Consider the following 22,392-nt stretch of genomic DNA (forward strand, 5'->3'; position numbering starts at 1 on the left):
TGCATCAAATAATAATAAGAGTGCCTTCAGAAAATAATAATAATACAAAAGTGCCAATTTCTTCTTTAGCAATAGCAAAGTTTATAATAGAAATACTATATTCACTCCATAAGGCAAAACAAATCCCAACTCCGAAGCAATTGCCATGTAAAAAAACAACAATGACGAATGACCTAAAATATAGTAAAAAGAAGAAAGGAAAAAATAACAGACTCGATGCCAAAATGAGACCCAAAAAGAAAAGAAAAAAAAAAAAGAACACCCTGCGCTACCAAGACCCATAATCCCAACTAAGTACAAATCAAATGCTTATATGATGAAACCCATAATTGCCCAGTTGAGCCACATTTTTATTACATGATACAATGCATGCAATGCAGATATTTTTGTGAACACTGATGCTACGTCATCTTGCCAAAACGACCTACCTTTACTTTACTGATTGATTGTTTTGGCCGTCAGTCGAACTTGACTCTGCCCTCCCTCCCTCTTTTAAGCATCTCCTTGGACACAATGTAAACTGGACGAGACCAGACCCGACTAAAAACTCGATATTAAGATGCCCCAGATTGGACTCCAACAAATAAGCTTGTGAGCCGACACATGTACTACTCTCCCTTAGTATCACCACCAAAACCACTGCAAAAATTCGGGTGAAAATTGAAGCAATTACATTAACACAAATAGCTCCCATCATCTCGACCTTCAAGAAATGATGTACATGTACATGAAGTAAAAGATGACGTGCAGCAGCTAACATACCATATAAGCCTTCAACTAAAGTTGAATCCACCAGAAGGAACTGGAAGTTCGTTTCCACCAAAGCGGAAACCAGGCTGAGCACCACCATCAGTTGCGGGCAATGCCTCGTCCTCCTCCTCCAACCAATACGTCTCAAGTATTTTGACAGCCTTCTCATAAATCTCGTGGTTGTCATGACTCTGGAGATTTTCAATCTTTTCTAAACCCTCAGCATCGTCAATCATTTGTGCATATAGATTAACGTCTCCATTGGTACCCAGATTCTTTTCAGCTTCTCCGACCTTCAAAATGTTCTCCAGCCCCTCTAAACAGACGGTGACAATCCTTGGATCTGGGCATACAAGAAGATCACACAAAGGTTTGATGCACCCTTGACTGACAAGGTACCTGTATACAAAAAGGAAGGTTGTCAAACCAAGGAAGAGAACTCATGGGGGAGAAAGAAACTTCTACCATGACTTACTTAATTTGCTCATGAGTTCCACCGGATGTTGCATTTGAAATTGCCCATGCAGCCTCTTTCTTTATATCAAACTCAGCATTTTGAAGCAAATTGACAAGTGGAGGTATTAAACGAGCTTCGATGACGGCCTGCATTATGAAGGACACAAATTTTAGGTTTAATCTTCTAGGTCCACCATAGAATCAGTAATCAACATGCAGAGACTTCAGTAGTCGATGCAATTGCTGGTGGTAACCATATACACAAATCTTAGGCTTAACTAGCATATCAACATTGCCAAAGTTTAAAAGCCTCTCTTACCTGGATCTGTTCCTTGTTTCCAGCAGTAATGTTAGATATAGTCCAACAAGCTTCTTTCTTGATACTCTTTTTATGATTTTGAGTGAATATGCCCAGAAGGCATGAAAGGGCACCATCATTAACTATCCACTGATAAGATAAACAATAAGACAGATGATGAAATCACATACAAATATCTTAACACTAATGATGCCATTAGTCACTATCCATAATCTAGCTTTGCAGTCATAGTTACCGCTTTATTCTGTCTCTTCATTTCTCCATTTACTTTGATACAAACAACAAGCAGGAAACAAACTTGGCATGAGATTACAAATGTACTCAAAATACTAGAGACCTAATCAAGATTTACAGGATTCTTGAAATTGCCCAGATCGTGGATCTAATACATAAAGTTAAGCTAAAATAGCAATACTGGGAATGGAAATCATCATTCATACCTGAGTTTGAATGTCATCTCCAGTCACAATATTCCCAACTGTGCGAAGGGCAGGAATGAGGACGGACGGTGAAGGATGTCTGAAGTAGCAGTGACATATTTTTATTATAAGGAAAATGAAAAGGGAGTATTATGCTTAAAATAGGATGCAAGATATGCTTACAATAGCAGCTGTACAAGTCGTCCACACACCCCTGCCTCGATCACGGCTTGGATTTTGTCATTAGTACCATCAGATAGATAAGAGAGTGCCCAGCAGGCATCCGTAAGAACTTCTTCATCATTGGAGTGCACTAAGCGCTCAAGAGCTGGAAGAGCTGGCTTTACCTATCCAATAAACATTCACAAGTTATACACAGGCAAGGAAGAATAAGGAACATTTCTAAATCTCAAACTTCACAATAATCGCAAAAAGTAACCTGGTCAAATGGAGGTTGTGGCTTGCCCCTGCAGAAGTTTGAAAGCGTCCAAGTTGCATTTCTCAACATAGAAAGCTTAGCATGCTCATTCAACTGGGAAAGAAGTGGAATCAAAGCTCCATGACGAAGAACAAGATCACGGCATGTAGGGGAATCTCCAGCAACATTCCCCAAAGCCCAAACAGCCTACAAATATTCGGAAACCATGTCGTTCAAGTTTCAAATTCATTCAAAAGCATCACAGAAAAAACATAGCAGTTCGTCAAAGTTCTGAGATATACCTGCTCTCGAACATCGTCACTAGGAGAAGCGAGTAGCTTAACAAAAATTGGTACTGCACCATGATCAATAACCACCTTTGTGTGTTCTGAAGTTCCAGATGCAATGTTTGTGAGAGCCCAAGCAGCCTCAAACTTCAATTAGCACATACCATCCAAGTCAGTACAAAAGGAACAGCTGATATTAATTGAAACCAATGATACAGTTACCAAGAATATGAGTTAAAACCTGAAGTTGAGGGAAATCCTCCCTCACGAGAAATTCTACAAAACGCGGAACAACTCCAGATTGAATCACTTCCTCAATGGGAGGGCTTCGTTCTGTAATCGCCAGTAAGGAAATCAAAACGAGTTAAACTTTTATATCAAAATAAGAGCAAAAAGAAAGAAACAGATTACACAATGTAATACACATAAAAGTACCAATCGAAAGTAATTTCCGAAACTGAGTTGTTGCCTCGAGCTGAAGACTGCTATTATCAGACCATACCCCAGCAACCATAGACGGAAGGCTCTCTAACTGCAGACAAATACCAAAAACCCTTAAATAACCCCTAAATCGTAAAACCCCAAACATCCACATCAATAACCCCTAATTTTAAAAGAAAATCCAAAGATTCAAAACATCAGATGCCAAAGCCTCCAGAATCACATATAGATCCAAGACCATTTACAAAAACAGAATCAACAGATATTGAAATCGAAACAATCGAATTCGACAATACCTTCTTCTCGACAGTTGAAGTGTGTACGGCAGAAGGAAACTGCTGTGCTTGAAGGCCTTCCCTACGCTTCTTCTGAAGACTCTCTTCGCGCTTACTCTTCCTGATCTCAACCATGTTATCCTCTCGCCGGCGTCGGCCTTCTTCGGCATCGACGGATACCTTATAACGGTTCCGACGAACCTCGGTTCTAGCAGTAGGCCTTAACGACATGGCTACTTCGTTGATTAACTTGGAGTGGATTCAAAAACCCTCACAGAAATGGGAATTTGGTAAAAGGAATTAAAAAATGATCGGGATCGCCGGAATAGAGAAAAACCCTAGCGACGACAATAATTGAAAATCCTATAAGTAGAACCGAGTCTTGGTTTGTTTTGAAATACAGGGCGTATGAAATGGTTTAGAGTTTCGAACGAATTTAAATAGATCGCTAGTTTCGGAACATAAAAGTATATTTTTATATTTATTTAAATATAATAACTCTGATTAAAATAAATTTACAATATAACTCCTCTTTTATTTTAATTTTACTCCTCAAATTTATTGTTAATTACATGTTTTTGCCATTCTTTTTTTTATTTTCAAATTTTCTTACCGTTTCAGTTAAAGTTCTCATTTTTTTTTATTATTAAACTTAAAATAAATAATATATATAAATTAGTAGATCCTTTGAGTTTCAATTCTTTGCTTACACCGTTGTTAATATAATAACAATCATTTTCTGATCCTCCCTTACTTGAAATCGATTTTTCAATCAATTTGTCATCAACCGTAAGTGTTCAAAGTCTTTCAAGTTTATAAAAAATATTACCAATCTCAATTTTTTAGCTGTGATTAACTGAAATATTCATTACCTCCACCAGATGCCTTTGATTTTTTCGCATGTCATTCTCACCTCTGTATCAAAATTGGCTTATGATCTAGTTAGAATTTTCTAACTTACACTCTAAGATAATGTGAAATTTCAATGTATTTCAAATTTTATATAATTGCCAGTTTTTTATTTTGTTCCTTATTTTTATTATCACTACTTTTGTGAATAATGGAAGTCATTCAACGGTACTCTTTCGTCTTTTTAATGCTTTTTTCCTCGTCAGTAAATGGGTTGTTGATTTAAATTTAAGATTACTTTTAAATATAACCAAATAAAACAAAATATTTAGTAGGGGTAAAATGGAACTATTATAATATTCAGTTATATTTTAAAATATTTTTTAAATAATTTATCATATATATTGAGCTGCGCATGTTAGTTTTTTTTTATATATATATTCGTGGTTGTTCCAACTAGCATACGTGATACATACTTCTAATACGTGATACATACTTCTAATTAGTAGTTTTTTGTTTATATATATATATGTGGTTGTTCGGACTAGCTTACGCGCACATCGGAGACATCCTACAATATTTGAATAAAAAAAAATCGATAGGAAGTTGATTTATAGATAAGTGGTCATCATAGATCGAACTCATCCAACTATGAGTGTTCTTTCATTTCCTATGTAGTTTTATTATTATTTTATATGTTGTATACTAATTTGGTGCTTTTCATATTTTTAATCTAAAATTTTTATTATGAGTTTTGATATTTTTCGACTTTAGCATTTAAAAAAAAATATTAAGATTACCACTTATATTAGTTTGAAATTAATGTTTTAATCAAATTTGTTAACTTATAGCAAATTTTCTCAAATAAAAACAAACATTTAAATATACTCTCAGAATGTATACACAAAAAAGTTAATAGATACTTAATAGATAATAAATTAATTACATAAATAAATATGAAGAGTGTCCAAGGAGGTGTGTTATGTACAATGTATTTATTTTCACCTAGTTTGTTCACACTTAGTGTTGGTGGTTTATTATGAATGTTTAAAACAAAGTAATAAATCAAACTTAGGTTGTTCATACGTTTTCCTTTTCACTTTATTTTACAGAAATACCACCAAGACTCTTATGTATGTAGTTTAATTTTTTATTTTTACTTCAATCAAAATGGTCTTCACTATAAATCTATCTATTAATTTATAGTCGTATTTAATTTTATTTATTTGGTTATTATTACTGTCACTATTACTATTATTATATCATTACTACTATTATTATTGATTTAGCAATTAGGGGTGGAGATTGAAGATTAAAAAGTTACTCGTGCCTTTTTTCTTTCAATTTAAAAATTAAACTTTGATTTTCGTTTTTTCAGACCAAAAAACAAAGACACAAATCAAAATTCAAATACCCTCTCACCCAGTTGAAAAAAAAAAATCAAATTAAAAAATAGCTCAACCTTCGGGTGGGCCGATTCAAATTGGGCTCAAAACACAGCCTTCTCAAACCGATTAACGGCGGAAATACCTTTAATTAAGGATGTAACAAAATTTAAAAAAATTACGAATATAGCAAAACTATCGCTGATATCGCTATACACTTCATATAGTCTATCAATGATAGACTAATAATTATATCATTGATAGAATTTGACAAATTTTGCTATATTTACAAATTTTTTAAAATGTTGCTATATGTTTAATTATTTTGAATCTAATTGCTAAATTTACAACTACCCCTATCTTTTATTTTTTTAATACACTAACTTTGTTGTTGTTTTATTTTGAATTCAATCCTATTATAAACATTACAATAAGTGTCTAATATAGACAGATGATTAATGTGAAAAGACTGAATATTATTCTCCAATCATACCATGTATCTTTGACATATGTATCTTATAATTACACGGTCATGAAATATCACGTTCCAGTTGTCAAATAACCTTAAACGGTGATATCATCGGTAAATTAAAAAGAAGAATTTCGAGAATTGAATTTATATATTTTACTATTTTTTAAATTGCAGTTATTTATTTTTATTATATTATATTTTGACTATATCTAGATAATTTTCATATATGGAACTTAAGCTTGAGTCTACGACTAATCTTTCAATTTGAAAATTGAAGGGAGGGATTGACAAGAAAGTGTGGAAATACTAAAGTTTGATACAATTTTCCTAACGTAGGGCTATAAATGAGAGAGCAGCAATTTATTTCATCGTTTGCTTAGCCTATGACTGTGCATGCACCGGCTAGAAAATTGTGTGCAATTTAATGTTATCTTGACGAAAGGATACATTAAAGACTCAAAGTTATTATTTATGTTTAATAGTTTAGATGTAGATTTACTATTTCCAATTTTATCATTTCTAAAATATGTTACTTGTATTTTGATATTTTACTAAGGTTTAGGAAGCTATCTAAGTCTAGCCATTAGTTTTTACAAGACAGTTTCTTTAACTTAAGTTTGGGAATGAAGATTTTTCTATGTCCACGACCGAGATTTGCTATTATCTTCTTACAATTTTTCAACTGCAGTTGCGTGCTCAAGTATTCAAATGAAATTGATCGACTTATTGTGGGTAGGGAACTAGTTTTTGTTAACGATCAGATGATAATTGAATGCATACTGATATTTGAATTCTAGATTTTTACCATATGTCAAACAATCATCATGATCTTTCCCATCAAATCACACACATTACAGAAAATAGTATGGATAGAAGTCGAAACAATTCATAATACATTGTCAGAAAAGTTGGAAGGAAGATGAGAATCTAAGAGAAGCTGCCAAGAAGATTTTTTTTTAACAAACTCAAGAAACTATGCACACATTTGTCTCAATCAAACAAGAATATTTACATTGAAGTTGATTTTTTTGTTAACGATCAGATGATAATTGAATGCATACTGATATTTGAATTCTAGATTTTTACCATATGTCAAACAATCATCATGATCTTTCCCATCAAATCACACACATTACAGAAAATAGTATGAATAGAAGTCGAAACAATTCATAATACATTGTCAGAAAAGTTGGAAGGAAGATGAGAATCTAAGAGAAGCTGCCAAGAAGATTTTTTTTTAACAAACTCAAGAAACTATGCACACATTTGTCTCAATCAAACAAGAATATTTACATTGAAGTTGATGATTTTTCATGGGGGTTTAAATAAAACTATTCTTAAAGTGTAATTAGAGAGATGAGAAATCTCCTGAATAGTTTCAAATGCAATGGAGCCGAGTGGAGCCTTGCATCGACAACAATCGAGCGATGTGCCCGTTACAAACAAAACAGTTTCACACTCGTCCTAAAATAAATCGCTTCGGGCATTAGATCTCAACCGAAGTCGGAGTAAGATTTGCATCTTCTGTGTAAGCATTCTGAGGAAGATTGCTTCAAACTTGCATAGAAATCTGACATTTTCAAGGTTCAACTAACTAAGCATACTATTCACAATGGACTTGTTGACAAGAATGATGAACTACCTCTGTCATCTAATGTGGGAGGACTTTGATCTTTAAAGTTACAACAAAGTGTATTTGAAGCTGCAGCCAAATGAGGAACTAAAGCAAGAAATCTTCTAAACACAAATATTCTCTGTTTGGTACCCACTAAAGTCGACCGATCCGTTGTCTCCTTGTTGCTGGGAAGTAGAAAACAAAGAAGAATTAACAATGATATAAGAAAAAGAATCCATTTTTTTATAACAATCCAACAAACATTAATGAAAAAGGGAAAAACTAACCTGTTGTTTGATAAAGACACCAAGAAGTTCATCCTGGCCAAAGTCCTCGGATAAGAGGTCAGTTTGATAGTTTGCATCGGGGATTCTCTGAGATTTGACCTCCACAGGATCGAGAAGTGAGTTTTGGAAAATATTTTGAGGATTCTCGGGTTGAGTCGAATCCGAAAAGGAAAACACAGTCTTTCCAACGACTGATGAATTTTGATTTTGTCCATTCGTTTGGCTTGAAGGGAAACCATGATGAATTAAAGTGGAGGATGAGATATCAAAGCTATCCTGTATGAAGTTCCCATGGTGAAAAGTACCAAAGGCCAAGGTGCTAACATTTTGAGAATCCCAGTCATGGGATTTCTGCAGGGGCAAGTCACTAAAAACATCATAACTCGACATTAGTCCGCCCGAAACTTTTAGATCTGAACTAATCTCTTCTTGAAACATCCCTTTACAGTTCAGGGTAGATACAGATGAATTGCTCTGAAGGGAATAATTGTTAGACAATTCTGTGGTTTGGCTCATTGGATAGTTCACCATCACCGATGTTGGCGAAACTAGGTTGTATCCAGGTCTGTGACTATTATCAGCAGTCCCATTTCCTCTCATAACACTACCCGATATGATCGGTTTCCTTAATGTTGATGAAATTCTGGGTAAATGGCTAGCAGGAGAGTTACCTAGAGTTTGTCCTATAGTTTGTTGTTGAGACAAATGCATTAGTTGAGTTCCACCATGTTCGCTCTTGATATTGAGTTGCATGTTTATGTTTCCCTGAGGCTGCACGGAAGGGTGCTGAATATTCGCAAGCTGCTTTGGCTCCATTTTTGTTGGAATCCCATGAAACAAGTTTACTGGTTTACTATTATTTAGATGTTGTGTTTGGTCCTCAACAAACCTTAATTTTGGATTTTCAAAGCTGAATATATTGTTCTGATCAAGGGCCATGGATATGCCAGATTTTGCGGTAGGCCTACGAAGTCCTGTTGCTTGGAGGGCAGCAAGACTTTGTGGCGAGAGTTGGCCGGTGACCGAAAGCGTCTGAAGATCGATCCCATTGAATGAACCCATTGATCCAAAAGGTGGGTCTTGGGGGTTGATAAAAGAATTGTTCAAATTACTTTGGTGTGGAGATACTCCACTAAGCCTTCTAAGATATAAGCGATATTTCTGCATAGCCATCAAATATATAAAACAATTAAGATGCCTATGCTAATCATCAGGAAACAAAGAGAAAATACACAAAGAGCCCCTCACAACTTATATACCTGAAGATGACTGGCAACATTTTCTCTAGTAAGACCTGGAACATTCATCAACTCCAATATCTTCTTAGGGACAGCCTCTGCATTTTCAAAACAAGATTGAAAACATAACCAAGAAGAACAATGCGCAGTTGGAGTTGGGTATATAATGAATTAATCCTTTAAAGATAGACTTGATCAAACTTTAAAAAACTAAAGATAAATGAAAATGGCTACAGAACTATTTTGAGGATAAGACAGCACGGGATATAAAGAAATGCTTTAAGAGAAGCAATGGACGAACTGATCCTTCTTAAAGTTTGGGTTAAATTGCAGAGAACAGGATGAACAACATGAAGAAAAACGTCGGTCATGCGTTAGGCATTAAAAACAAAACCTCCTTAATTGAACTTGAAACGTAGGCTATAATCAACTAATTTTACAAGATCATAGCCTATATGTGTATCATTTATGTTATGATGGTCGTGCTGTTACCTTGAAAATGTTAACTTACAAATTTAGTCCATGAAACAAATTACGTCAAAAAGTCTTGAAGTTAAAAAATATCTATGAAGTCCTTGAATTTTAAATCTTCTGACTAATAGATTCCTATTTTAAGAATGTCAAATAAATCCATATACTTTCCATTTTGCATCTAATAATTCCATGGCATGTTCAACATTTGTTTATAATTATTAATTAATCTTTTAAACATGAATAATCAAGTACAGAGTTCCAAGTTCAAAGATCTTTTAAAACTCTAGTTTAAGAACATATTTGGCACGAATATTTAGGGACTATTCGTAAATTGTAATTTAACCTCTAAAAAACAGTCATAAGTTCGACCAAGGCATATAGAACTGGGAGAGGTAGAAGAGAAGACATACTGTCAATCCCTAGCTGATTAACTGCGGCAACAAACTGTTGATGGAGCTCAACTGACCAAACCACCCTCGGCTTCTTTAAAGTTGATGTATCGTCCCTCTCCTCAGGCTCTTCTTCTGCATCCCTCCTCCTCTTCGAGCTGTTCCAACTTCCTTCATATGCCGAAGATGAATAATTTGCACCTTCAGACAGATTTTGCTCTCGATCTCCCTCATCCACGCTGCCAGATTGCTCTAAATCCTTCCATTCAGTCTTTCTCTTCCGAACTACATGTTGCCATAGGTTTCTGAGTGCTTCAATACGAACAGGTTTGATAAGGTAATCACAAGCACCATGAATCACTCCTTTCATCACAACATTCTTCCCATCATCAGCTGACATCACTGTACAATCACATGTCTCCAATATTAGTCTGCAAAATTATATAAACCACACATAATTATATAAGTTAGTATTCAATGATCCAGTAAACGCATCTAAACCATTTTACTCACTGATAACAGGCAAATCCATCTCCAGCCCAACTTGCTCTAGAAGCTTGAATCCATCCATGTCAGGCATATGCACATCACTTAAGACAATATCAAAACCATTTTTGTTCTCACGAAGCATGGATAGAGCAATCTCCGCTCGGTTGCATTTCGTCACTGTCAGTAACCCCAGAAACAGCAGATTAACTACTGATGATTTGTTGTAAGATCACAGAATTGTGGGATTGGTGTAAGAATTAGCTAAGTGACCAAGTATCTATATTGAAAATCAGTTTAGTCATGTCCAAAATGGGTACAAAACATACTTTCTAATCATTGAAATCAATTTTAATGATATGGAAACAACGTTTCAAGAATAAAACCCCCCAGGTCACCCCCAAACATGACGGGAAGAGTCCCGATTCCTGAATCTACAAATGAGTAAAGAGATGATAGCTTCAGAAGCACGCAAATCAATTAGCAGAAATTAATGCAATTTCTGTTCTGGATCAAATAGAAAAATGAGCTCAGGGGGCAAAGAAAGTGTAATAAGTGGTAAGTCAACAAGTTCTTATTCCTAAAACAAGAAGAAAAGATTCGAGGTCGGAAGCAACCCTAAACTTCAAATTTCTTCAAGAAACGATCCAGAAAATTGTCCCAGTGTCAAATATTAAGTCACAAAGAACAGGAGACCCCAAAAAGTAGAGAACTCAGGAAAGAAAGAAGAAAAAAGGAAGTTGAAATTGAAAACAAACCAGCATAGCAGCAATTCTGAAGCATCTTTTCCAAGATCTTGAGACAGGTAGGATCGTCGTCTACAACCAGAACCCGAAGACCCGCCGGAAACTGATCAGAACTCATATCCGTGGCTTTTCTAGCAGAAATTGAAGTCGGCGTCGGTGTCGGTGTCGGGATCGATCCCTTCATGTGGCCGAGATCCATTCCACAAGGCTAAGAAATCCCACAAGTAAAACAGAGGTAAAGAAACCAAAAGACTACAGCTTCAGAAGCGTGATTCCCCAATTTACAAAACCCATCAGAATCTGAGTTTTTAATAACCGAATAATTGGAGCCGTCTGAACCAGAAATCAAAGACAAAAACTCTTGCACTGCTTGAAGATCAAATTCTCAGATTGATTTGATTTCATGGGGGTTTCTATTTCTATAACCTACTCATAAAAATGGCTTGCTCCTTGAAGAACCCATGAGCCCATTTCTGTTTCTCTCTCTATTATGGGAGTTTTCTCTCTCCTCACCTGGCTTTTTTCCTCCAATAGTTGAACTGTTTTCTGCTTTCTTCCACTGCAGTCCACTTTATCCGCTATAAACAGAGAGCAAAACCTACAAATGCCTTACTTTTAACAGTCAAATCCATTGGCTAAAGGCTTCTTCAACACAGGACTTTAACTCGAGATAACAAGATATACAATAATCCACAAAAAGAAGTGAGCTTTTTGAAATTAAACAAAATTTTCACATAGAATGGATGTCTGACACAGATGGTGATGAGCAAAAATTAATATTCTTTCAAATTCGATAAGGTTGAGGATCGAATTTGAGGGTTGTTTACTTGGAGTTGCTATGCTACAATGACAGCCACTTGCACCATTAAGAGGAGATCAATTTTCAGCTTCCTTTCTCAAACTTAGTTTAAGAAACTTCAAGTTTAGTCCATTACTTTTAAAAACTTTTATATCAAATAAATTTTAAAACGGCTTTCAATTTTACACAAATGATTATTTAAATTTTCAGTTCTATATTAATAATTTTTTGAGCTTTTGTGTCTATATGCCCTTGACCCTTGTTTACTTTATTATTTTTTTAAAAAAAGTGATGAACAATTTGGGCATTTATGTCTATACATACTAATTCATCAAGTGTTGAATATCTCATACATTTATGTGAGACAAAACTTTACTCATACATTTGAAATATTTTACATTAAGAAAAAAATAAAAGAAGACAAAACTTTGGAGCCGTTCGACCCACCAATTTTCTAAGTCATGATTAAACGGTTCAACTTCGATAGAAAAAACCATTTTTTTTAAAGTACCAATAGCAAATACCATAAAACTTAACTTCATCTTCTCACACTTTTGTATGTTTTCACCTAAGAAACATAAACACGGATATAAAACAAGATACAAACACGACGAAACACCATTTTATTAAAATATAGAACACAACTTGGCAAAGACACGTTTATTAAAAAAATTATTTTAGAAAAATATATACGATATTTATAGTAAAAAAATTATAATAAATGCATTGATACATTTATAAGATTAAAAGACTTAGCTTGATGTATTTTATACTCAAAGGTTATTATTATAGTCACGTAAGTATATTTTTAGTCTACTTAATAAGTGTTCTATATATTCAATTGACTGCACTAGCAAGTGTTTAATAGATGTCCATCAAGTGAGAGTGTCCAACACGTGTTGAATACGGACACGCTAGCCAAAGTAAGTGTTCATGCTTATTAGCTTTTCACCTTTAATTAACAAAAAAAATTAAATGTTCTCTCATTTATCTATAAAATTTATAATTATCAAGTAACTTCATCTCACAGGTCTATCATTCATACCCAATATTCTTAACTTCAATTCATTGATCTCAAACTTATTAACTTCATCTCGTAAGTGAATGATACATAGAAGTGGAAACTACTAAAGATATAACTACTCACGAAAGCAAAATTGCAATGGCAATAATAAGAAAAAGTAAACAATAAAAAGAAAAACCTAAATTCCACGTGCTCCAAAGGGGAATCCCTGTTGAAGAGAAGAACCCAAGAAGGAGGGCTTGAGAAGTGAGAGAAGGTTGTCTGTCTCTGTCAATTATGAAATAATATGAACAATAATGATAATTTTTTTGAAACAATAAATAAATGAATAAATAATTGGGCAAAGCTACCCGTCAAGTTGCTCTCCGCTGTCTCTGACAAAGCCTTTTGATTATTATATGCTTTACCCATTCATCTACCTGTGCTTCCCTCAGCGGCCATCTGTCATCTCGACTTCGTGGAGGATAAGATCTCTTTGGCTCTCCCATCCTTTCTAATTCTAACCCTTTTTTTTTCTTTCTTTTTTACGTACTCAGAGAGAGAGAGAAAAGATAATGAATTAATGATTAAACAAATCAAGGCCGTCCGATTCATTTTCCACCCTCCATTTTTTTCTTCTTTTTACCATAATAATAATAATAATAAATAAGGAATTAAAAAATCATTATAAAACCTATTCTATGTAGCTATGAAGTAAATTTTAGTAAATGGACAAAGCTTATAAAGTTAACAGATGTCTCACCAATTATACCACCTCTATATCTCCTATTTATGTGTGTCAATATAATAATAAGTAAAAAGTACTTTTTGTTTTTGTTTTAAGACTTGAAGGTGATGTCTATTTAATTCATTAATTTCTAAACACACTTTAGTTTCCATGTTTGTTAATAATTCTGAATAGTTCATGGATTAACTTAAGTGGAAGTAGACATTCATTATATTGGATGATGGTTAAATTAGAGTCAATTAGTTAGAAAATAAAAGCTTTAAAATATAATAAAATTGTTAAAAATAGAATATTTAATAAAATATTTACACTTTATAAATACAATTTTTGTTTGTGGTAGGGAATGTAAATAGTTTATCAAATTTTATATTTTTAAAAAAACTCTAAAATATAGCTACATAACTTTAAAATCTTTTATCTTTCTTTTTTAATTGTTGGTAAAAAAGAAAATACATTTTTTTTATCTTTTTTTTTTATTTTTATTTAACTTGTTGGTAAAAAAGAAAATACATTTCAAAGTCTTGGTGTTCTAATTTAGTTATTATTGAATTAATCTAGACTGATTTGATAGTTTCGAGATTTATAACTTTGTCCCAAGTTTTGTTATTCACTGTCTTGAAATTTCTGAACATTAATCCAGTTGAGTTGCTAAAGCATCTCTACCACCAAAAAAAGCAGTAGACTAGAATTCTACTTGTGATGTAATGTTAAACAAAAATAAAAAGAAGCACCGAGAAGAATTCAATTATTATAAAAGCTTCTTCAAAAAAGAAAAAGAAGAAGAAGAAGAAAAATAAAAACAATACAAAATTAAAAAAATTGGATTCTTTATCCCTTGGGGATAAAGAAGTAGCTTTGCCTTTTTCCAATGCTAAAAAAAAGTGAACTCTGGTAAAGTGAAGTGGAGTCTACTGAACCGTATATTCCCCGTGTGGCACAATGGTCTAGTCTCTAAAAAGCAGAGTTGTTCGGAAATGACACGGAACATAATTTTTCATTTTTTTCCTCCCTCAAACCAAATCAATACAAAAATATTCAATAATTGCTCTTCCTTGGTTTAAAGCATGTCTTAATATTTTGATTTTTTCTCCATTTTGGTCCCCTTTAATGGAGTCTAATATTTGTTAAAGTATTTTTACCAAAATCTTAAATTTCTATTTATTTTCTTTTTATCAAAATGGATGAAATAATAATAATAAAATAACTTTAGTGTAATAAAATAAATAAATAATTTTAGATAAAAAATTATAAAAATATTTACAAATCTATATGTCTCTATCATGATATAAGTCAACATATATCGCAATTATCAAATTATCAAAGATAAATTTTATTTTATATAATTTAGATTCATTTTACGATATGTATAATGAAAATGCTATTGATAGCAAAATAAAAAAAATGAATAAATGATGGACTAAATTCAAAGATTTAGTGAAAATATAAAGTCTAAAATTAGATAAATATAACTTATAAAAAATACAAGAATCAAAGTGGTGCAAAATTTTAAAGGATAGAAACAAAAGGATAAATTAAATACAATTACAATCCTTGTAGTTATAGGTTTGTTCAATTTTAGCCATGAATTTAATTTTAACCTGTGTATTTTTAATAAATCTAGTAAATAACCAAAAAAAAAAAAAAGGCAAAAAATCAACTATAAGCATAGGTACTAAATTTAAAGTTTTTTAACACATGACCAAAATTAACTATTTGAAAGAACTGAAGTTAAAATTAAGAAACATTCAAAGTATAATACCAAAAATTAAGAAACATTTAAACCGTTAAATTTTAATTTAGTTTTTCGATGTTGAGTTTTGAAAATTGTTGTGTATTCTTGAAACTTGAATTTGAATATAGCAATTTTAAATATACAGCAGTTTTAACTTTATTGCTAATATAGAAGTTATCTTTGAAGGGAGAAGTTTTTAGAATGGGGTAAAAAATGTTCACCAAAATTTGTTAAATATTTCGCAAAGAATATATATTTAACAAATTTGAATGAATACAAGGAAAATATGTTTTGATGCTATACTAAGACAATTTTATATTTAGCAAAATGAACCACAATTTATATATAACAAAATGTAATATATAAACTAAAGATAGACAAATTTGGGTCTATATGATATATATTATAATTGTAAAGGAGTGAATGGAGTACAATGTAAAATGCAGTATTGATTGTGGTTTAAACTAGTTTTTGTCTTCTTACTTTTTAAAAAGGAAAAGAAGAAATATGTTTTTTTTTATAATTAGGGTGAGAGGCAGAAAGTGAGTATTTGAATATAGCAAATAAAAAATATTTGGCACGTGGAGACACACAAAGAGTTGGACGAAAGAAATGGCCAGCAGGAAAACTACAATAATGACCAATCAGCTCACTTCTCTGTCTTAATCACCACGAAAGCAGTTGTGTACCACAGCTTAAAATATTATTAAAAAGAGGATAAATATATTATGTTTGAAAATTTGCGAGTCGTTAAGACTCCAAATTCTAAAAGAGAATTGAAATGCCACTACTGAAAGCTGACACAAAAGGGCAATAAGAAGCATGTTGGCAGCAAGCAACAATTCAATAGAGGGAAAAATACAAGATAGCAATATGAAGAGAAAACGACGGAAAGACCCTCAAAAAAAGACATGAGTAATTATTTTAAAGAAATAAGATTTAAATGCTATTTTAGTTTATGTATTTTTTCATGTTTGGTACACGTGTTCTTTTAAACAAAATGAAAAGTCTTTCAAGTATTAGAGTGAATATGCTAGAGCCTTGATGGACCAAAATGAGTTATAAAATAACCAATAGTCCATTTATAAAAGTATGTGACTAAAATAAACATTTCAAAAGTTGTATGAAAGTATAATTTGAAAACCAAAATTAATATTTTAAAAGTCCAAACAAAATCTAATATTTTAAAAACCAATCCCAATTGAAACTGAAAAATGTAAGAACTAAAATGACATAATAATCTACATAGATACCATCATAGCAATTCATAGCTAAGTTTTCCATAGCTAAGTTTTCCGTCGAAGCAAAGATCCAAATATGCTACCTTTTCTAATCACTTCAATTGCCTTTCAATAAGAGAATATTTTTTTATATAGATCACCTAGTTAGGGTCCAACTAACACACGTGCATCTTGATTGATTTCATGAGACAACTTGCTAGGCTTTAGAATATTTGGGTGTAGTAAACTCATAGAATAGCAAATTCTAATTAGGTGGTCACATATATTGAACTCATGATTCTCGTAGCCCATGATCAAAGTCATGCCCCCATATTTACCCCTAGATCAACCCATTATGGTTGATAAATAGGCCACGATGTAACTAAGTACTACCATTTGGAGTGGAATGTAAAATTAGACTAAGTAGCCAACCCGAGCAAGGCGAGCCCACTTGACCAAACACCTGAAGTCATACATTAAAATTATGGGTGAGCATGATAGACCATTAAATCAGATCGACCAACCAAACTGAAGTTAGTCGGTCGAAGAGCGAAGGGACGGTCGGAGAGCGAGAGGAGTCGGTCGGTGTCGACTTGAAAATGTTTCAAATTTAAAATTTTCAAAAGAAACATGTCAAAGGGTTAAATCGACCAATCGACATTTACTCATAGACGATTAGGTCGGTTTGAACATTTACAAACTTACCATAGTTGGTTCGGTAACAGTTTTGTAAAAAACCCGTCTCCAACCAAATGATGACCACCTCTTATTAAAAGATCGATCAACTACTCAACAATCAATTATAACAATCAGCTAATCTAATAATCCATAACTGATGATAGAAAGATATCTAGCACATCACTTCTAAAAGAAGCTCATCTAAGGAAGATAATGTGGCATATGGTCGCGCTCTGTGCTAACAGAATATGAAGACCACTAAAGATGAGACTAATGTCAAGACAGCACACTTTAAGCCATCCTAGCAAGTTACATGAATCAATATCGAGGTAATTGTTATTGAGGCCAATAATTACAATTTGGTGTAGCTCTAATGGGGTCACCTTAATAGACACTCAAAGAACTATCAAGATTTTGTGTCTCTTCCCATTGTATTTGATTATAACAGCTCAGCTAATTTAATAACTAGGCCAGGCTATTTGCGAGTAACAACTAGCTAAATTAAGAAATAGTTATCAAAGACAAAGGAACATATAACTTGTTACAAAAAGGCTATAATTAGTGATTAAGGACTCAGACTGTGCCACAGAACTGTTGGGGTCATATCTGATCTGAAACGCCCATCAACAATCAACCAAATTCATGTCAGAGTCTCTAACTTTCTAGGGCCTTAGTCTCTAAGGCCCATGTCTTATTCTTGAAGAGCATTGAACTCTATTCCTTTTATCTCTGTAACTATATATCTTATTTTAGCTAATTGTTACTCACTAATAGCATAGTTGTTACATAAACTCATTCTATAAATACAGTTCATCCTTTGTAATCAAATACAATAAGAAACACAAAATTTTGATATTTATTTGAGTCTTTGACAAGCGATAACCATCAAACTTTTCCTCTTGTTAAATAAAGGGGAATGATCACAGATACACACATCTACAAGGCGAGAAACCTATCTTACCAAAAACGTTAATCTAATTCAAGCATTAGTGAGTGATTCTAATTATGTTAAGCGAACACCACCGTTTCACCTCACTCTCTTCCATTCCGATTAATTATATTTCTTAATATCAAAACTGCACAAACATAATTATAACTCCTCAAGCTCTACTTAGAGGTGAACTACAATACTAGTTGAAGCCTGTTTTACCTGTGGGATTAATTCATGGCAGCATAAATAAGTCCATTCACCTTACAGACTTCATCTTCTAACTGCGGCTTCACAAGCACCATTTCTGAGAAGATACAACGAAGATATGTCCTCTGCTTGAAACTGCAAAGTTAAATAAATATATGTACAGTAAGAAATTTGTAGTCTGCAGACTATGCAACTCGCTAAACCTTAAAATTCATCAAAATAATTACAAAAAGCTAAATAATAATTTGAAGTACTTCTCTGTTTGTACCACATTCTTTCTATTTTCTTCCTTCTCTTTCTCTGTTTTCCGTTTGGTTTTTGCATAGGGTTTAGAGCATAGCTCTTAACTATTTATTTCACGTTTAACCAAAAGCTTCCTGAACTCTTGCAACTCTTGATCACTTGAGTTGCATGCATAGAAAATTCATGTAGAATTAACTTTTCTTGTGAAGTGTTTGACTTTTGGGCCAAAAAACGTGTTCATTGTCTTGAGAGATTGCTCTTAAAAGCAATTTCTGTTCAACTAATGGAAAATCAAATCAATTTAGGACTTGAAAGATCGTAAATTAAAATGAATTTACATATCAAAAGGGCTTCGAATTTCACTAGGTTTTTATGTGCATAGATTTACATGATTCCTTTCTCTTTTTTTGCAAGGAAAAGAGTGCTATGACAAAAAAAATGGGAACTGCTTGCCAACTGTTATGGCTAAGGATATATATAGGATATGCAAGTGTATGCATAAAATCCCTAAACACGTTACTTGTTTTTTACTACCAAAACAAACTTCACCTTTTCTCGCTTTAAGGTCCAATTGGCAACTCTTCGGTTCCAACAGAGAATTCAAATCACACATTTATTAACATAAATAAGCTCTCAATTAGTGTTCCAGCATAGAAACTAAAGAAAGAAATTTGATCGAGGATAGATGTCATCAACCAACTCTCCTGGGAGTTGTAGCTAAGAGAAAAGAATCAATTTTATTTCTTCTTTATGATCATTCTAGTAAAAAACTGTTTTCACAGAGAAAATTTGAAAAAATAAAAGTGCGGAAAAGAATCAAGCCTGCGAAAACTGAGGAAGGATTTTCAACTAAGTAAAATATTACCTAGAGAATAATTACAAGTCTTTCAAATCAAAACCTAAAGAGAGACATGATACCTAATTCCAGACCAAACAAAACTAGAGAACACATTCTCAAGTCTACTTTATTTTGACTCATGTATTCATATGCATCATATTACGAAATTAATTGGCGTATGTGCGGAGGATAAAAAAATCAATGGGCCACCTCATGATTAAGAGATGGCTCATGGCTCACGCCATTCTCCTCTCTGGAAAACTCCTTTTGTTGTGGATAGAAGGGGAATTGAACGTCGGACCTACAACTTTGATTTAGATAGATATTGACTAGCCAAACTCTCCCAGAAATGACAGGGGCAGTTTAAAACACTCCCATACATCACGTGGGATCATGCCCAAGAATATGCCCTCTTGAGTCTTTTCTATCTAGATTATCTGCTTGAAGACACCCTGTATGAACGCAATTGCGCACAAGTACTCAATAAGCAGGAAGAAAATCTCCCAATTTCCGTACAATCTACCCGTTGGTCCTTTCTGATTCCAAAAATATTGATTATGCAATTTATCAGAAACCAGTCAACTAATTTAAAGACACCATACTTTATAAAGACTGCTATAGCAGAATTTGAAACTGAACGGAAAGGATTCTATAGCACCTAGACCTCTTAGATTAAAATAGAAACCGAACCCTAAATAATCTAGAAGATTGTTGAAGTATCTACAAAATGACATAAATGTGTACATTTAGTTTTTCTAGAATTACGTTGAAATACGTAAATTGTGAACAAATTTGGCAAAAGTAAGCATAAAGAAGTGTCCTAAAGTTTCATTAGGATCCAAGAAGTTCTAGAGAATTTGATAACTTTACAGAAATATCTAGAACCTAGGTAACTAAAAAGAAACTTAAGAGATTCTTTTACTTGGATAACAAAATTCTCGTGCTGGCCCATATGAAATCCAAACAAAGAAAGGAAGAAAGAAGAGAGAAGAAAAGCAAGAGAATTAGACAACATGCAAAAGGTGAGTGGATGAGTTTTGAGAGTATCGCAAAGATGTACGTATTTCTTTAATTCTTTTCAGTGATCGTCTCCCTACCTTTTGTGTCAATCCCTTCAATGTCTAAGGGAAAATGGAACCCACTGCTGATATTCTAGCTCCATTGGAGTTGGAAAAGGGAAAAAGAAATCCAAACATAATCAATAATCACATACACCTCGAAATTCTTCCTCGGACCCAGAGCCAAACAAAGCGTCTTGGTTAAAAGAGCAATAGACTGAATCAATTATTTTCTATTTGCTTAGTGCTTACGACTGCCCACCAATCGGTTATCATTTGGTGCTGTAACATAGCACGCAGAGATTTACAAAATAGCTAAATCGATATTTTCAATCTGCTTACGACTGCAATTAGCATATGATAATTTCGAACATAAAGATAGGAATCAAGGCTCCAGCGGTTGAAGAACTTTGCACTATGGTAAAGTGGTATCGTCCACATCAGAAACGATCATGTCTAACAAACATCGAGCAACTTAGCCTCGTGCAAGGCATATCGGGAAAAGGCAATCAATTGGAGAATCCATAACTTCCAACAACACCGGCTAATCAATAATTCAACATCAGAAAAGTAAAATCCACAAAACTAATATCTAATCAAGCAATTTATCTAATAAGAATGTGTTTCCAGATACCATTAGCGTGCAAGGGTAAATGAATCTTTCAGACAGAAACATTCGCATCCAATATCGAACTCCATAACACGAATGGCAAAAAATACAACGAATCGATTTCAATGGGAGCTTAAAATTTAAAATGAAATCGTAGAAAGCCAAGAAAACAAATATGCAATGGCAATCAGAAAATGATCAATTGGCTTGATTAGTTTTCCTGAAAGAAAATGGAGAATGCATGACTTCAAAAAACACCGGCTAATCAATGATTCAGCATCAGAAAAGATAAACCCATAAAACTAATATCTAATCAAGAAATTTGTCTAAGAATAATATGTTTCCAGATACCATTAGCATGAAAGCGTTAATGAATCTTTCCGACAGAAACATCCGCATCCAATGTCAAACTCCATAACACGAATGTCAAAAAGAGGCAAAAAGCACGATGGATCGATTTCAATGGGAGATTAAAATTTGACATGAAATCACAGAAAGCCAGGAAAACAAAATGCATTGGTGATTAGAAAATAATCAGGAAAATAATCAAATGAATTCACTAGTTTTGCTGAAAGAAAATGAAGAATCCATTACTTCCAAAAACACTGGCTAATCAGCGATTCAACATCACAAAAGATAATTCCACAAAACTAATATCTAATCGAGAAATCTGTCTGAGAAGATTATGTTACCAGATTCCATTGGCATCCAAAATGGAACTCCATAACACGAATGGCCAAAAACACGGATGAATTACAATGGGAGTAAAAAATTTAAAATCAAATCATAGGAAGCCAGAAAACAAAGATGCATTGGCGATCAGAACATAATCAGGAAAAGGTAATGCATCAGGAAGTATAAATGAGAAACGGATCGCAGTTTTTACAGCAGGAAGACTGGCGCGAAACAGAATGGATGAATATCTTCGACGAGCGGAAATTCGGGAACCCGAGGGCATGTTTAGTGAGTTGGATTTTGAACTCGGTTGGTCTAGTATTGATCGGCCCATGTTAACCATG

General features: G+C 33.4%; 2 protein-coding genes and 1 long non-coding RNA gene across 6 annotated transcripts; all 3 read right to left on the bottom strand.

The window, feature by feature from the left end:
- Window positions 1–3,812, bottom strand: LOC101209891 (importin subunit alpha-1). Its single transcript, XM_004150034.3, has 11 exons — window positions 3,387–3,812; window positions 3,085–3,181; window positions 2,891–2,982; window positions 2,665–2,796; window positions 2,384–2,569; window positions 2,128–2,291; window positions 1,966–2,044; window positions 1,526–1,654; window positions 1,226–1,353; window positions 763–1,149; window positions 1–639 (listed from the first exon to the last, which is right to left on the bottom strand). Exons 1-10 carry the CDS (start codon window positions 3,594–3,596, stop codon window positions 774–776), a joined length of 1,593 nt encoding a protein of 530 aa, XP_004150082.1. The 5' UTR covers window positions 3,597–3,812; the 3' UTR covers window positions 1–639; window positions 763–773.
- A 3,468-nt stretch (window positions 3,813–7,280) lies between these two features.
- On the bottom strand, window positions 7,281–12,215 carry LOC101210138 (two-component response regulator ARR2). Of its 3 annotated transcripts, XM_004150035.3 has the most exons (6): window positions 11,319–12,215; window positions 10,588–10,740; window positions 10,096–10,476; window positions 9,233–9,309; window positions 7,974–9,134; window positions 7,281–7,871 (listed from the first exon to the last, which is right to left on the bottom strand). In XM_004150035.3, exons 1-6 carry the CDS (start codon window positions 11,503–11,505, stop codon window positions 7,809–7,811), a joined length of 2,022 nt encoding a protein of 673 aa, XP_004150083.1. In that variant the 5' UTR covers window positions 11,506–12,215; the 3' UTR covers window positions 7,281–7,808. The 3 variants fall into 3 exon arrangements, with proteins under 3 accessions (XP_004150083.1, XP_031743094.1, XP_011657276.1); XM_031887234.1 differs by lacking the exon at window positions 10,588–10,740 and having other exon boundaries at window positions 7,619–7,871; window positions 11,319–12,214; XM_011658974.2 differs by lacking the exon at window positions 11,319–12,215 and having other exon boundaries at window positions 7,619–7,871; window positions 10,096–10,505.
- A 4,555-nt stretch (window positions 12,216–16,770) lies between these two features.
- On the bottom strand, window positions 16,771–22,321 carry LOC105435840. Of its 2 annotated transcripts, XR_004217159.1 has the most exons (3): window positions 22,066–22,321; window positions 18,637–18,759; window positions 16,771–17,271 (listed from the first exon to the last, which is right to left on the bottom strand). It is a non-coding gene; the product is annotated as an uncharacterized LOC105435840 (long non-coding RNA). The 2 variants fall into 2 exon arrangements; XR_004217158.1 differs by lacking the exon at window positions 16,771–17,271 and having other exon boundaries at window positions 18,251–18,759.
- Window positions 22,322–22,392: the final 71 nt, after the last annotated feature.

The sequence above is a fragment of the Cucumis sativus genome, chromosome 6 (assembly GCF_000004075.3).
Source record: "Cucumis sativus cultivar 9930 chromosome 6, Cucumber_9930_V3, whole genome shotgun sequence".
Classification (NCBI taxonomy): Eukaryota; Viridiplantae; Streptophyta; class Magnoliopsida; order Cucurbitales; family Cucurbitaceae; genus Cucumis; species Cucumis sativus.

What these genes read in the sequence shown, in the direction of transcription:
- LOC101209891 (XM_004150034.3), bottom strand. Translation starts at nt 3,596, where the DNA reads ATGTCGTTAAGGCCTACTGCTAGAACCGAGGTTCGTCGGAACCGTTAT. An exon ending in TCGGAAATTACTTTCGATTG is followed by an intron (nt 2,983 to 3,084) that starts GTACTTTTATGT and finishes TGGCGATTACAG; the next exon opens with AACGAAGCCCTCCCATTGAG. An exon ending in CGACTTGTACAGCTGCTATT is followed by an intron (nt 2,045 to 2,127) that starts GTAAGCATATCT and finishes CTGCTACTTCAG; the next exon opens with ACATCCTTCACCGTCCGTCC.
- LOC101210138 (XM_004150035.3), bottom strand. Translation starts at nt 11,505, where the DNA reads ATGGATCTCGGCCACATGAAGGGATCGATCCCGACACCGACACCGACG. An exon ending in ATGTTGCCAGTCATCTTCAG is followed by an intron (nt 9,135 to 9,232) that starts GTATATAAGTTG and finishes ATGGCTATGCAG; the next exon opens with AAATATCGCTTATATCTTAG. An exon ending in GTGTCTTTATCAAACAACAG is followed by an intron (nt 7,872 to 7,973) that starts GTTAGTTTTTCC and finishes TCTACTTCCCAG; the next exon opens with CAACAAGGAGACAACGGATC.